A 16,267-nucleotide genomic window follows, 5' to 3' on the forward strand; every position below is an offset into this window, starting at 1 on the left:
AGCAGCAGCTTAGCACTTCTGTGAGCCCAGTAACTGTACCCCACTATACATGCTGGAGTAAAGGTGAAACGGGGTTGGGATATCTTACACCCCACCAAGTCATGATGGCAGGCAGAGCTTTTTTTCCTAAGGGCTTGCTTTCCTGTGTCTCTGTAGGTTGCTAAACCTTATCTATGGCATGATCAGTACTTCTCCCTAATGCCAGACACAAATCACAAAGGGACTTTAGGTACAAACCACCCCACCCCCATCTGTCTGTAGCTGGAAGGGACCTTTGCAGCTTTAGAAGGAGAAGGCAAGTGGCTTCACTAAGCCTGGTGAGTCAGAAATTTAGGCCATTGTAATACAGAACAGTTTTAAAAATGTAATACTGTTTATTTAACTTCAAAAACATTTCAGCATTCTAAACATACAAAAAATAACAGAATGTTGCAAATTCCGTTTAGGTGCAGAGGGTTCTTGAACTTTCGTTGATGCAGTAGTTCTTTGCTTTGCTGACAGTGATGAGCTCTACAGTTTAAAAACAGCTGAAATCTACAGCACTTAACTAAAGAAAAAATCCAGACACTTCTCATGCCAGCTGACCCCTCCCCCCTTTCCACAGCTAAGAATGTCAGCAGAACGCTATGCCACTATATACAAAAACAAGACAACCTGAAGCTAAATGGATGCCCACCGCAGTATCAACAGGTCCAGCCTCACAGTGCACGCCCTGAGCTACGGCCCCCTCCAAAAGGCATCTTCCCTCACAGCCTCCAAGCCAAACAAGGAGCATCAAGAATCTGTCTGGGTTGTTTTGTTCTCTTTACAAACTATAGATATGTACAGTTGACAACTCAGGATTTCTAGCCAATAACCAACCATAGAGTTAACACTACCTTACGAGTTGCAAACAAAATGCCCAAAACATCTTCAAATGCCTTGTCACACCAACAGCAAAGTGCACAGAGTGAGGAGGGCACGCGAGTGCCTTTCCATTTGAAAACTGTTTGGAGCTATGTACAACTTTGATACAGTTTCAGGGCGCTCCTGACACCCACGGCCACTTCATGTAAACCACTGACACTTTGAGAAACTACAATATGATCGTGATCAAATTTTGTAATTAAATCTAACAAGGGCAATAGACACGGCTCAGATAAGAGATGTGTCAATCACGGCGCTTTCCTACTCTAAGGTATTCACAAGGAGACAGAGTTTTATTCATCTTCCTCCTCTTCCTCCTCCTCTTCTTCCTCTTCCTCCTCCTCCTCCTCCTCTTCCACCTTTTTCCGGGCAACTTTAGCAGGACCCTTGGCACCATCAAACTTCCCTTTGGACTTATAGTCAGCAACATCCTACAAGGAACACGAACACAGGGGAAGTGAGTGGCTAAATTCTCCCAGCTCTTTGTGCAAACAGGTAGAAAGGGCTTACAGACCACACTTAAGAAAGCAAAGGGGCAACAGTTTCCATATGTAAATATGTTCCTTGATCATTCAAATCTTCAAGTCAATGGGCATTCAAGTGTCCTTTAAGTCATATTAATAACCCTATCAAATCGCTTTTCCCTCTAAGGGTGAGTGTGGGTACAGTTAGAGTACTGGTTTTAAATGTAGGGGGAGGAGAGGGAGAACTGCCAGAAGCAAGAACATCAGCACACACAGCTTTCTTCTAGGGAACTGGACTCTCACAGGCTAAGGAGAGCACCCAGTCTAGTCTAGCAGAGCAGCCACACACCCCAGCAACCAGGGAAACTTCCAGTCCCCTCACCTTCTCATACTTCTCCTTCAGCTTTGCGGCCTTGGTAATGTAAGGCTGCTTTTCACTGTCACTTAAGTTATTCCACATCTCACCCAGCTTTTTGGCCACATCTCCAATGGAGATTCCAGGATTTGTAGATTTGATCTTGGGGCGGAATTCAGAGCAGAATAAGAAAAATCCAGACCTTTGGGGAGAGATTTATATAGGTCAGATAAGCATGCATGTACACACACACACAAAGTTCCTTCTTGAGACAGAGGTGTTGCTATGTAGCACAAACTAGATTCCAACTTCCACTCGTACATCTTTGGCCCCCTCAAGCACTAGGCTTCGAAAACAGGTATGCCCAAACACACCACACCAAAATACTGTTACTTCTTGCCCTGATCTCTTTCCTCTCTTGCATGGAATCACTACATTCAATGCTGTAAAATCTGAAGAGTTTAGGATGTCTTGTGATCCTGCAATGTACGGTGTCTTTGTCTTCCAACTGCTAGGTAAGGGAAAAGTAATACAGCTAAGGGAGTGGGTGTGCTCAAGTCAGATGCCTCCTTCCTAGTGAAGAACCAGTCAAACTCTGTAAGCTGAGACAGTCAAGTAGACAGCCACTGAACTTCAAGCTGAGTTTAGAAACCACTTTTTTTAAAAAGGCAATAGCCTTTAAAAGTCTTTTCAGTAAGAGGAAAGCTTTCAACTGTTACTACATATCCTATAGCTACTTACGGTGGTCTTTTGGGGGCATTAGGGTCCTTCTTCTTCTTGCCTCCTTTAGCTGGTCCATAATCTTTCATTTCCCGATCATAGCGTACTTTATCTGCCTTTGCCATTTCATCAAACTTTGATTTCTCTTTGCCGGACATTGTCTGCAAACAAGAGAACTTGTTAAATTCCTGGATACAGTGGAGCACATACTTGGCCAATGGTTTTGTAGAACCCCTTGTGGGGAAAAAAGGCCTCTGCACTTATTTTTAAAGGGTAAGTAAAGAAGAAAACAGCCACTTGGATGACTCTGCAAGTGAGCAAATCCTGAATGTAGCCTACAAATTGAACCCTCAAAATACCTTCCACCTCTCAGAGCACTTCTTGGAAAACTCTGCAAAATTGACTGGGACCTCGGGGTTTTTCTTCTTATGTTCTTCCCTGCAGGTCTGCACGAAGAAGGCATAAGCAGACATCTTGCCCTTTGGTTTCTTGGGGTCACCTTTAGCCATCCTGACTGATGTATGGAGAGAAGACAAAGAGAAGAAAACACAATGAAATACGATGAGAAGTACAGAGAGAAAGCAAAGGCAAAGCCAAATTAAGTTTCTTGGTAGGAACTCTCCTCCCCCTCAGCTTCTGACATCGGTGGCAGCAGAAGGCGGAGTGGGAAAGAAATCAGCTTCACTGTCGCTTGTCATTTAACTTTTGACCAGCATGAAGCGCGCTGGTTTACAAGTTACTTCTCTAGAGTGATCAAGTTCTTCAAATGGGGATAGCCTAAAAGTGGGGTGCTGAGTACTCCACATTACTGAACTGATACTAATTCGCAGTTTCTAAAACCAAAAGTCTGAAGAACTAATGGGAAGACACGTTTGTAGAGAAGGTAAGCGATGGGAGATAGACTTCATGTCGACTAGGTGATTGTCTCTTTAATTCTTACGTTTAGATGGGAAATCAAACGAAACCATAAATAGGAACAGATGTGAAATGCCAGTGTTTTTGCTATATTTGCCTTATAAAAATGGCTTTTTTACAGCACTGGTGATCTGAAAAGCAAGCAGATATCCTTTATACTATTAGTTGAAACCTGTCACTTCGTCACCAGGAAAAGGGGGAGGGGACATCAAAAGGACTAGTCTTTCCCCTGTGTAATGCAGAAATGCAGGTCCAGCAAGGAACACTTTCCCCAAAGTTTCCAAATAAAAATGCAGCTGTGGCGTGTCATCCTCCCTGTCCCCCGTCCCCCCAACCTCACCCCCCCCCCCGCTTCCCGCCATCTTTTCCTTTTCCCACACCCAAGGTCATCATGTAAAACTAAAGAACTCCCCTTGGCACCAAAGGCCCGCGGGGCAGCATTAAAACCCCTCCGCAGCATCCCGGGTGGGGCGCGCCCCAACACTGGGGCGTCCAGGCGTCCAGAGGACAGCCCGTGTCGGGCCACGTCCCCATTGCTCCGGACACCCGTAATTCACCTTCCATTTTGTCAAAAGCCTCGGGATGAAAGAAAGTGCCCGTGAAATCGACTGCTACCACCCTTGAGCCGAGCGTGATGCTGGGGGCGGCGGCGGCATGGAGGGGGGAGGACGTGGGGCCCGGTGGGCGACAGTCGCGGCCGCCGCGCCTCCGAGCCCCGCTTGCTAAAATGGCTGATCCGCGCGCGGCCGGCGCAGGCGGCGACGGTGGTGAACAAAGCGGCCCGGGCCCCGCCACCGTCGCCCGCTCGCCGGCCCCCACCCTGCCCCGCCCCGCCCCACGCGGGCCGCCCGAGGGCGCCGAGCCACCAGCCCGGCCTCCCCGCCCCCGACGCGGGCCGTACTCCTCGGGATAACAAAGGCGCCCGTGCAGCCATGACGCTCCGCGCAGTGGGGCCCGAGGCAGCGCCCCCGGCCCCTCACGTTGTCCTGCTCCGCGGTCATAGCCTGCCGCCGCCCCCCCCCCCCCTCCGGCCTCGCCCGAGCCCCGCACCAGCATACTCATCCCGCCGCTGCGCCCGCGACACCTGCCCCCCCCCACAGGCCATCGGGCGCTCCACGACGGCCATGTTCCTGCAGAGCCGCCGGCTCTGCCCGCGGACCCGCACCGTGTCCGCCTTGGCCTTCCCGCGAACTTTGCCCGCGCCTCGGTCCCCAGCCGCGCGGCCGCTCCCTGCGGAGTCGCTCCCGGGCTGGGGCGCGCCCAGCACCCTTCCCGCCGCCACCGCCGAGACGCGCGCCACCGGAGCCCGCAGCCGCCGCACGCTCGCCGCGCTTCCGCAGCTGCGGAACATCTGGCCAGGGGCTGTGGAGCCGTGAGGCTGCTGCCCCCGGGGACGACCGCCGAGCGCGGCTGTGCGGAGAGGGCAGAGCCCGGAGGAGCAGCGGACTGGGAGCGCAGGCACTGGAAAAGTTGAGACACCTGAATTGCTTCTTCTTTTCTGGCCACCGAGCAGAAGAGGAGGAGACGGGGCTACGAGGGCGCGGGGCCGGGCCGGCGAGAGAGGTAGCGGCGCGCTCGCGGAGGCGCGGGCCGGAAAGTTGTGCGATGCCGCTGCAGCTGCAGGAGCGGCGGCGGCGGGCGCGGGCGGTGCGAGACGTACCTGTATTGTTCGCGAGTCTGGGCAGCGCAGGGCACGACGCGCGGCTCAGCGCTCCCAGCCTCGCGCTAGCTGCCTCCACGAGAGCCGCCTGATTGGCCAACGGGCTCCGCCGTTTAAAACAACCTCCTCGTCCAGCCATTGGCCGCACACCTCATGCATATTAAGCAGACTCCCGCGCCCATTGGGCGCGGCCTCTGGGCTCATTCATTCAAACACAACAACCCGCGGTCGCCTGCTGCGAAGGCAAAACACAGAATAATGATATTCTCTCGAACCCACCTCCTGAGCTGCTCTCGCAGAGCCCAGGCGCGAGCTCTAGATCTCCAAGGACTTTGGGGAGGTGGCCCTGACGTTCCCGCAGGCCTTGGCCTCTGGCGTGAGAAAGCGAGGTCGAGCTCAGATGCTCTTGCCCTCTGCTCCCGCAGCGTGACACTTTAGCCGCCTCTCGCCCTAGTTCGTGCCCCAGGAAACCCCCTGGGTCGTTAGGCTAGGGCCGATGGCCCACCTCTGCCCAGCAGTGACGCAGCAGGGGCCTGACTGCAGGCCCCCACTCGGTGCCCAGCCAAGCTCCAACGGCCGCTGCTGCGTCCTAGCAGAAGGCAGCAGCTTTCAAAGCCTACCTAAAAGAGGCCTGACTATGCCTTCATGGATGGCATTCTTTGCGGCTCTTTCCAGTAATTGCCAGTCTCTGTGTAAGCACCTGAAGTTGAGAAAACGGCGGGCAAGGATAGCTAGGAGAGGAAAACAAAGTCCGACAAGAGCTGGAAAAATGTGAGGAAAGGTAGTTTTGTGAGCAAGCAGTGTCACAGAGTGACACAGGTTCCCCCATCACTGTCCAGTGCAGACATGCATTTCTTTCTTTTACTGGCACTCCCCTGGTGAATAAAAGAGTATTTGGAATACAGACCAAATGGCACTGACTTGATAGTATCCGTCAAAATATCAGCCCTGCTTTAAAACGATCTGAGGAGACTGATGATTTAATCCAGCAGTACAGCACTCTGGTGTGTGTGTGTGTGTGTGTGTGTGTGTGTGTGTGTGTGTGTGTGTGTGTAAGGGAGTGGTTGATTTCAATAATGCCCCGCTAAAAAGTGTTGAAAAATAGTTTCAGGCCCTTGCATCTGAAAGTTACCACAACTTTCAGAAAACGGTGGGAGAAAAAGGTAGGGTGCAAAGAACATTTTCAAAGTCAGCAAAATCTGGAGACAGTAAAGTCTCACTTTTTATAACGCTCATGGTCAGGCAGATGTTTCCCCCAGGTAGACAGTCTCAGCTCTAACCAGATCCTAAACACCCCTTACCCACTCAAGGAGGGTTGCCCTTCCTCCAAGTCATGCTATCTCTGTGTAATTCACCAGCGAGTAGAGTGTTTTTGTGGAATCTGACCTCTCCACCAAAGCACCCAAGCCTCTCACGGTTGCCAGGCATTTGTAGGCCTGACAACAGCTTAGACCTCTCTGTTGTACAGTGCTCTGGCCACACGGGGAAGTCAACCCTTCCTGAAGGTCAGACCAAAGAAGAGTGTCTTCAGACAACAGCACAGCCAGACCCTCGCTTCTCCATTGCACCCTAGACTCCTACTTCCCCACCCCTACCCCCTCCAGACTTGTTCCTTCCCTACTGCACTGGTAACCCCCTTTCTGTATACATACTCCAAAAGAGGAAGGGTCTATTTTTTGTCATTCATCTCTGCTCAAGAGACAGTCATTACTGCTAGGCATGGTAGTAGAAGCCTTTAATCCCAGCACTTGGGAAACACAGGCAGGCAGATCTCTGTGAGGTTGAAATCAGTCCGTCTATGTGGGGAGTTCTAAGTCAGCCAAGACTACGTAGAAAAACCCTGTCTCAAACGAACAAAGCCATCTGCAAACAAACAAAGGCAATTGTCAGCTTTGAAGGTGGTTGCCACAGTTCTATATACACCTTCCTCCTAGGCTTCTATGTAGGTGATCTTCCTTGCCTCATTTCCTTCTGCGACAGCACGCCAGAGAACAGGCTGTGTCCTAGTGGGCTCCGACCTCACAAAAACACTTATACTTTAAAGCCATGTATGTATGTTAAATATCTACTAATGGCTAGGCAAAGTGTGGCACACTTATAATCAGTACTTAGAAGGATGAGAATTGAGGACTTCAAGTTTGAGGCCAGAGCTGGACTGGCTACACAGTGGGACCTTGGTCTCAAAATCATGCCTCCAACTAAATGGCAGAAGGGAGATGAAGTGGTGTGTAGGGCTGGAAGGAAGAGACAGGAAAACCAGTGTCACATCCCTGTGCCCAGAGGCACAGCCCAGTCTGGTCTCAGGTACTAGAAGGTAGTGCTTTCGGAGTGTAGCAAATGGCAGCTGGTACCTGCTGGCTTGGCACTGACAGGAGAAGTGCCCAGAGCAACTGAACAAGTGAGTAACTGGCTAGGGAGCAGGAGAGCATTCCAGGCCCTAGCGATGGCCCTCCAGGGACCATCAGCCGTCAGTCAACTTCCAGGCTCAGAACCAGGCAAGGCCTAGCCACAAAAGACAACCACTAACCAGAATCTTTTAAGCTGCTTCGCTGCCAAGAGAAGTTATGAAAACATCAAAAGTAAATACGAAAGGGGATAAAGTGTAGCAAATGCTATTTAAAGAGGGTTTCAATCCCTGTCAGTTGAAGGCCCCCAAAAGATTAAACAGAATCTTCATCATTCAACAAAAATGAGCTCCTGGGCCCGTGGCACAATCCCCCCCCCCCACAGACCCCAAACTCTTCACTTGGGTACCCAGGGATTAAATGCGACTCCCCAGAGGCCCAGGAAAGCCAGTTTCTTTAAGATCAATAAAAGCCCCGTGTAGTGGCACATTCTGGGAATCCAAGTACTAGGGCGACTAAGACCTGAAGAGCAGGAGTTCAGGGCCAGAAAAATCCAACACAGGTGCTAGGCATGGTAGCACTCACCTTTAATCTCAGTATTCTGGAGGCTGGAACAAGCAGACCTGTGAGTTCTAGGGCAGCCTGGTCTAGATAGTGAGAACCTGTGGAATCAATGGAAGATTGGGGTTATAGCTCACTAGTACAGTACAGTGTGTGTGCGTGTGTGTGTGTGTGTGTGTGTGTGTGTGTGTGCGCGCGCGCGCGCGCGCGCGCGCGCTAAGCTCTGTGTCCCATTCTAGGGCTCACATAAAGAAAACAGAGATGAGCAAATGAAGCAAGCCAGAGTGTCCATTCCACAGGAAGGTGTGAGTTAAGCTGGAATTGTCCAGTCATTTAAAGTTTATCAATGCTCTGAAGACCTCCGAGGAAGCAAGACCTTCACTATCAGCCATTGTAAATCAATCCAGTTCTTGACAGGTAGGGTCTTTGCTAGCTTGCTTTCAGATCTTCCTGTCCTTGAGCTACCCTGCTTATCCTCCTCTGACCAACAACAGCTCTCAAATATCCCACCCCCATACCTAGAGTCCCGGCCCTCTTCCCTCCTCCTCTGCCTTTCTATTTGCTTCCCACTAGGGGGTAAGGTGTTTTCAGAGGTTTTTAGAGGTGATAGCACAATAGCTATCAGAAACCACGTATACCTTGTAAAGACTGCATGGCCCAGCTTTCTGGAACACCAAACAACCACATCCCTGCAAGGATCCGAATAAAAGCTTGGTCATAGGCCCAACAGACTTCGGTGAGCTGCAGCCAGCACCCTCAAAGAGGTGTTCCCAGTTCTGTGCAGCAGCTAGAGAGGTCTAGTGGGAGTCTGGTAGGTGGGTGAAACTGTGCCTCCTCTCCTGCCCTGTTGCACAATAGAAGTATTGAAGCCTCCAGGGAGTCACTGGCCTAGAACCGAACCAAGCCTTGAGCCCTGGGGCTGTGTGCAATTTATCTCACTGCTTCAGCCAAGGAGGCTGAAGCGGTGCCTTGCTATAGTACTGCCTTTACTCCAGCCAGGCTAAACTGCTTCTCCTGGGACCACTGGAAAAGAACCCTGGAAGCCACAGTCATTTCCCATGGCACAGCCCTCTTGAGCAGCACAGGGGTCACAAGAGTCCTGCTAAGGCCGCTTTCATGTTGACTGAAAGGCCACTAGAAATGGGCCGACCTGAGAAACTAACACTCCTCATACTACCTAAACCCAGACCCTTGTGGGTGGGGCACAGTCCTAATCTACAAAAGCTTAAGTGTTAATAGCAGGCCAGGAAAGGTGAGGACAGGCCCTAAACCCAGATGTGGGTGGAGCACAGTCCTAATCTACAAAAGCTTAAGTGTTAATAGCAGGCCAGGGAGGATAAGGACAGGCTTCTGGAGAACATTACCTTTGCAAGGCCTTGCTCTCCCACAGTTAAGGCCCAGGGGAGGAGAGTAGAGAAGGGACACTCCCATAGGGTCCCTCTACTGGAAATGTCATTCCCAGAACAGCCCTATCTTGCTGGGCCTGGACAGCTTTGCTATGCTGTTAGCTGATGTAGTTGAGAGTGTCACCCAGACCTGAATCGCCTGTCCGGAGTCTCACATTGGCAGCAGCTGAGCCAATACCCCAAAGGTATTTTTTATTTCATTTAATTTTGTTATTACTTCTGTTTGTTTGTTCGTTTTGAGATAAGGTTTGGGAATGTAGCTCTATCTTGGAACTATGTAGTCCAGGCTGGCTTTGAACTCACAAAGATCCTTCTGCCTCTGCCTCCCCAAGTCCTAGGATTTAACCCCTAGCCTCCTAAGTGCTGGGGTCAAAAGTGTTCAGCCTATTTGTTTTGTGGTACTAAGAATTAGGTTCAAGACCTCAAACATGCTAGATACATACTCTACTACCAAGCTATAGCTCTGGTCTTCATTTCAAGACTGGATCTTGATTGCTGTGGTCCAGGCTGTCCCTGAAGCGGCTGCCATCCTCCTGCCTCAGCTTCCCAAGCACAGGAATTCCAGATACATTCCCTGGAGTTTGGACAGGCTGAAGTGGTAGCCCTTCTGTGCCTGAACGTATGTGAACGTATGTATAGAATTTAGCTCTGACCCTCAGAGGAAGAAGCTAATTGGCCAGCGCTGTGCTCCTTGAGAAAAGGGAAAAGCTATTCCTCTTCACTGAGGCAAAGATGATGACAGGACACTGAAGAGGAAACACTTTGGGGCAAGAGCTGCTTTTTTGAGTCAGGATTACACTGTGTAATATAACAAAATCTCAGAGACCCACCTGCTCCTGCCCCCACAAGTGTCAGGACGAAAGGTGTACACCACCACATCCTGCTCAAGAGTCACCTCTAAAAAACTGTTCTTGGCTCTGACTCAGTCAGTACTTGGTAAGATTCAGGACTTGATTTATAATCCCAAAACCCACAAAAAAATAGGTTCTAAACTGGTCAGTGAGATGCCCACCTTTAATCCCAGCACTCAGGAATCAAAGGCAGGCAGATCTTCAAGTTCAAGGCCAACCTGGTCTACAGAGTTAGTTCCAGGAGAGTCAGGACTACTAACACAGAGGAACCCTGTCTCAAAAAAAAAAAAAAAAAAAAAAAAACAAAAACCAAAACACTAAGCAGAATCAAATCACGGAGCACCACCCTTGCATGTGGCTGTACCCCAGAGGCGGTGAGATGGAAGGGTGACAAGCAGGTCCCTGGAAGTTCACCAACCAGGTGGTCTGGCAAAGTTTCACGCTAACAAAAAACCTTGTCTTTGACAAAAAGCAAAAGAAGGAACACAAGGATGAGCACTAGACGTGTCTTCCGATCTCTGAACTTTAATACCAACAAATATCCCCCACCTCAAGGGAATGCAAACTACAGATACTGTTCCTAGAACAGGAGGTGAGGCTCAGTGGTAGAGAGCTTGAGAGTTCACCAGGCACATACAAGTCCTGGGGTTCTTCATAGCCAGAACCACAAATTAAATATCACCCCCCCCCCATTTCTTTTCTTTCTTAATTTCTGTTTGTTTGCTTTTGGTTGGTTGGTTGGTTGGTTTTCTGAGACAGTGTTTCTCTGTGTAACAGCTCTGGCTGTCCTGGAACTCACTCTGTAGATCAGACTGGCCTCAAAATCACAGATCTGCCCGCCTCTACCTCCCAAGGAAAGGCTGGGATTAAAGGTGTGTACCACCACCACCCAGCCTGTTTTTTTTTTTAAACAGAATCTGTTTCATATAACCCAGGCTGGCCTCAAACTGGCTATGTGATGTGGGATTTCCCTCTGTATGTTGTTAATATGCTTTATTACCAGTAGCTACTTCGAGCCAATGACAGAGCAGAATAGAGCAAGGTGGGAACTCCAAGCAGAGATACGGGAGGAAAAAAATGCAGAGTCAGGGAGACGCCATGTAGTCATGGAGGAGAAAGACACTGGTGTGCCATTACCGTAAACCATGAGCCTCGTGGTAAAGTATAATAGAAATGGGTTAATTTAAGATATAAGAGATAGTCAATAAGAAGCATGAGCCAATAGGCCAAGCAGTGTTGTAATAATACAGTTTCTATGTGGTTATTTCGGGTATGGCCAGTTGTTAAACAGTCTCTGACTACAGCTATGTAGCCCAGGCTTGACTGGAGCTCCTAACCTTCCTGCCTTCACCTCCCAAGTATTGGGATTATAGGGGAAGAAAGTTTTCATTCTAAAGATAGATGGAAGAGGTTCTGGGAAGACTATACAGACTCAGAGTATTTGTGAGGCTTCTCTAGGCAATAAAATGCAAACTGCCACAGGCTTTGGAAAAAACACAACCCCTTAAATATGTGTTAAAGTGCCCTAAAATGCAGTGGAGAACCTAAAGGCTCAGGTTATGTGCTCAGGCTTCCAAGAAGAGCTGCTTTGTGAGCACAGAAGTGGGGCCCGGGTGTGGCAGGCCAATCCTGTTCATGACGGCAGTTGTCACTCACAGATACCTCATTCATGGCAGGCAACAAGGCGTCACCCATTCAAAACTGTATTGAAAGATGTGTTTGAGACAGTCCAGCTGCTGTGGAAAATGGGAAAGAGGAAGAGAGATTCCTGATAGACACTGGGGGCATCCCATAGAGCTGCCTAGATGCTGTGAAGAGAACAGAGTGGCTGTGCCTTTCATGAACCTCCTTCACCAAGCTGGTATGGGCTTTTCAATGAGGCAGTTCCCCCTTTTCTTTTTTATTATTAAAAATGTCACATGTTTTCATTATATGCTTTCCCTCCTTCCAGCTCTACCCAAGTCCACCTTCCACTCAACACACACAGTTTAACAGATGACCCCATCTCTCTCTGGGAGAGAAAAACAAATATAAACAATGGAAATCAAACAAACAAAAACCCAAAGAAAATAAAACAAAAAGTACATAAAAGACACAAAATGCGTTGCTCAGTTACTCTCAGTTTTGGGGTCTGCCCTGGAGTGGGGTTGATATACCCAGTGACACTTTGTGATGCAATTCCCATTGAGTCACTCCTACTCCTATAAGTAACCCCAACTGAGCACAATTAATAAAAACTCAGGGAGAGAAATTGGGGTTCAACCTGAAGATCCAAAAAGCAAAGCAACCAGCCACTGCCTCTTACCTTGACCTCAGGCTGAAATGGTGATCCTGCCTCCAGGAATCTCAGAATGAGACTAAACCTGAGAGCTGTCTCCTCCCGTTTTATAATCCTCTCTAGTGCTGGGATTAAAGGCGTGCATCACTGGGATTAAAGGTTTGCACTGCCTGGTTTCTATGGCAACTGGTGTAGCTACTGGGATGAAAGGTGTGTGCCACCATTGCCTGGTCTGTAAGGTTGGCCAGTGTGGCTGTTTTACTCTCTGAATTTCAGGCAAACTTTATTTATTAAAATACAAATGAAGTGCCACTATTATACCCAATAAACTCACTAGTTTACTAAACTAGGCTTGTGTGGAGCTGTTTGCTCATTCCCAGCACAAAATGAACCATTTGGTCCTAAAGTAGAGAAGAGTCAAACTGGAAAGGAAGTGAATTAGCTTGTTTAGGGATGAGGACACACAGAATTTGATTGTAAGTGCAGTATCCTAAGTCCCTGCTGGGAGTGGAGGTGAAGATAAGGAGAGGAAAAGAAAACTTTGCAGTGGCCCTAGGCAGCTGCTGTTGCTGTTCCTGCTGCCACTGTCTGCCTGCCACTGCCACTGTCTCTTGCCATAGCTGGCTCCTAGGAGTGCTTCCCAATAGCGTCTTGGCTTTCATCTTAAAAGCCAGGTGACGATAATGATGATGAGGGCACACCCTAAAGCCCAGCTTCTGGAACACTTGATTGGGGGGAGTGAGGCTACGGAGGGGAGAGCGCACCAAATCAGCCGTTTACCCTCTGTCTTCTGATCTTGCTCCCCTAACATGGCTCCTGATTAAGTGATGAGCCAGCATATGTTGCTGGCTAATTTAAATATTTATGGTGGATTTTCAGATTACTTCTTAGCATGCCAGAGTGTTGACACACTATAAATCTTGTAACTTCCCAGGTGGAAGAGCCATTAATGTCTAGCGTGAATTTTTCCTGCCTAGCTGTCTGTGTGGAGAATTTGGTCCCTGAGAGCCAAATGGCGCGTCAAGGTCACACAGGCATTTGTGGAGAGATGATGCTGGTTCTTTTCCCAGGGCTCTGGCCATTGCATCACACCAAAAGCCTGTCCCAAAAGAGTGGGGACTAGAAAGATGCTGAAGCTTTAGAAACAGATGGAGACCATGCTGCACTTTTCCCAGGCAAAGGAGGCACATCATTTTCTGAGAACAATAAAGGAAACAGACAGAGATGGTGAGCCAGCCAGGTACAGGCTGAACACAGTACCTGCCATCTCCCATCATCCTACACAACAGTAAAGCTACTACACTGGAATGCTGCCACCCTGTTGTGCCTGACCACCCTTCCAAATGGATGAAGGTGGGGAGCTAAGGTTCTTTAGGCTCTTCGTGAACTCAAAGCTGTGTGATCTCTCCACAAGCTGCACTCCATCGCCATGGTATCACAACCTAGCAAAGAGACCTGGGAAGACAGTACGCATGCATTCTGCTAAGAATGCACCCTGCTGGTCCTATGTAATGGTGGCCATGTTCAGAACACATGTGGTGAGCGCAGAAGTCAAAAGCATGGGCTTTCAAGTTAGCGGGATGAGTATTCAAATCTCAGGTTGGTCCCTTTGCAGCCAAGCACTCTTCGGCTGGTTGCTCACTGAATCTTTCTATGCCTGTTTCTTCATCAGTAAAATTGCTTCATACTGCTTACCTCCTCACCTGGAGGTACAATTCTGAGAAATGCAAAGTCCTAATTAGGCTGTGTACTTAGTCCTAGACACCCAAAGATCTGTCAGCAAATGCAATTGTTCCAGAAAGCTGGAGTCTTAGGTAAAATTTTATTCCAATTCCTCACTCAATTTTACACAAAGAAGGGCTTACTTTCATGATCAGAAATAAAGTATTTCATAGAGAGAGAAAAAACACTATCCTTGCAACAACATCATCCAAAACTGCTCTAGGTAGGTATTCTTCTATCCTCAGAAGAGGGACAGATGTTGCTAGCAGCCCACTTGACAGGAATGACCCCAAACTGTGATTCCAGCCTGATCCTGGGACTAGCACTTGCTCTTTGTCTTTGCATTCCTTGTGGGCATGCATGGCACATGTTATCATCTGATGATAAAGGCATTCAAAGCAAAAACAACTCTCAACTCCCATTTAACTTCTGCAGAAATAAGAGCAGCAGTTTAAAATCCTGTCATGAAGACCTTTATGGTTTGGTGAAAGTTTGTCCACAAAAGGTTTAGTATATAGAGACCTTATCTCCAGTATGACAGTATTGAAAGGTGGTAGGATTTTAAGAGGCAAGATATCACGAGAGGTGATGAAGTCACAGTCATCCTTGGAAGGGATTAATGTAGTTCTTTCTGGTAGGACTGAGTTAGTTAGGGGGTATGGCGGGATGGGAAGCTACAAATCAAAAACACACACATTCTCAGCCTTTGTTGCTCAAGGAAGTTTCTGTTTCCACTTGTCTGCAATGTTAAGACAAAGTCAGGTATTGACGACCTGTTAGCACTTTCTAGTTTCCGAATCATGAGCTCAATTAAACAATTTTCTTTATAAAATAGTTAGTTACAGCAACATAAAACAGTCGAAGACTGGGAAGTTATGCTGGATTATCTGCATGGGTCACAAATGAAGTCATATATACATACATATACATATGTAACACATGTATATATGAGTGAGGGACACAAAGAAATAATTGACATACACACAGGAAAAAGGAATGCAAAGGTGGGGCAGAAAGATTTAAAGGTGCTAGTCTTAAAAATTGGGGTACCAAGGAATGCAGGCAGCCACCAGAATCTGGAAGAAACAGCTAATGGGTTTGTTCTTGGAGCCTCAGGAATAAGTGGAGCCCTGTTAACACCTTGTTTTCACCCCACTGATATTCATTTTGGACTTCTGACTTCTAGAGACAGTGCAGGATTAAATTTTTACTATCTGCTCTTTCCAGTTTGTACTTCTTTGTCATGGCAATTCCCAGGAATCTTGTGTTCAAGATTCTCTGAGCCTATCTAGTCCTATGGTTTCCATACATTGTAAACATCAGAATCCACCCCCGTTAAATTATTACCCCTGGAGACAACAGGTAAAGAAAATAAAGGAAGATGGTTGAGAAAGAAAGCCAAGATACTCACCTGTTGGGAACTATCTCCATGGTGACTCCTGAGGCACCTCTCAGAACCTTCTGCCAGCACAGGGTAAAAACACACATCTAGTTACAACCAGCTCACTGTATAGATGAGAGTTTGAGCTGGGTGGGGTGGGGCAGTTAGCATAAGTCCTCTTGCCTGAGTGCAGGTTTGACTCAACCCTATCTTCGGATCCCAAGCAAACACCTAAGATTACATTGGTGTCTCTAGATGAATTTTAGTGCCCAATTCTGTTTTGAACAAAGACTGCCAAGAATGTCAGATGTGGCAAAGTCAAATGAATTATTTGCTCATGGAGAGCAGGCTCCATGAGCTTGGGCAGGCTGGTAATGCATCTTTGGAAACGAGGCAACACTGCTTCATCCTCACCTGCATCTGGACACTTAAAGTCTCTTGAATAGAAGCGTAATAGTGGGGGTAGTCAGGAATGAACAGCCATCAGTGTACCCAAAAACATGCATCCTCAAGGGGATAGAGGAGAGCCCAGACAAGAACACAGCAGAATGCCACAATCAGATCTTTCCTTGTTGTTACATTTAAAAGTTTTGAAGGTCAGTTCTACCAAGAGGCCTTTGTGGTGGATAGAGCAAAGGTTACAATGAAATATTACTCCCCTTTTCCCTCTGGCCTTGATACTAACAGACAAAACATTAAAAGT

The 16,267-nt window shown here is 48.2% G+C and overlaps 1 protein-coding gene across 3 annotated transcripts; it reads right to left on the bottom strand.

Annotated features, from left to right (window-relative positions):
- Positions 1-354: 354 nt before the first annotated feature.
- Positions 355-15,950, bottom strand: Hmgb3 (high mobility group box 3). Of its 3 annotated transcripts, XM_085685109.2 has the most exons (6): positions 15,595-15,950; positions 7,951-8,027; positions 2,805-2,959; positions 2,467-2,606; positions 1,753-1,927; positions 355-1,337 (listed from the first exon to the last, which is right to left on the bottom strand). In XM_085685109.2, the coding sequence occupies exons 1-6, from the start codon at positions 15,669-15,671 to the stop codon at positions 1,200-1,202; spliced, it is 762 nt and encodes a 253-aa protein (XP_085541235.1). In that variant the 5' UTR covers positions 15,672-15,950; the 3' UTR covers positions 355-1,199. The 3 variants fall into 3 exon arrangements, with proteins under 3 accessions (XP_085541235.1, XP_048313595.1, XP_085541236.1); XM_048457638.3 differs by lacking the exons at positions 7,951-8,027; positions 15,595-15,950 and adding an exon at positions 5,021-5,129; XM_085685110.2 differs by lacking the exons at positions 7,951-8,027; positions 15,595-15,950 and adding an exon at positions 4,840-4,981.
- Positions 15,951-16,267: the final 317 nt, after the last annotated feature.

The sequence above is a fragment of the Myodes glareolus genome, chromosome X (genome assembly GCF_982192425.1).
Source record: "Myodes glareolus chromosome X, mMyoGla1.1, whole genome shotgun sequence".
NCBI classification, from domain to species: Eukaryota; Metazoa; Chordata; class Mammalia; order Rodentia; family Cricetidae; genus Myodes; species Myodes glareolus.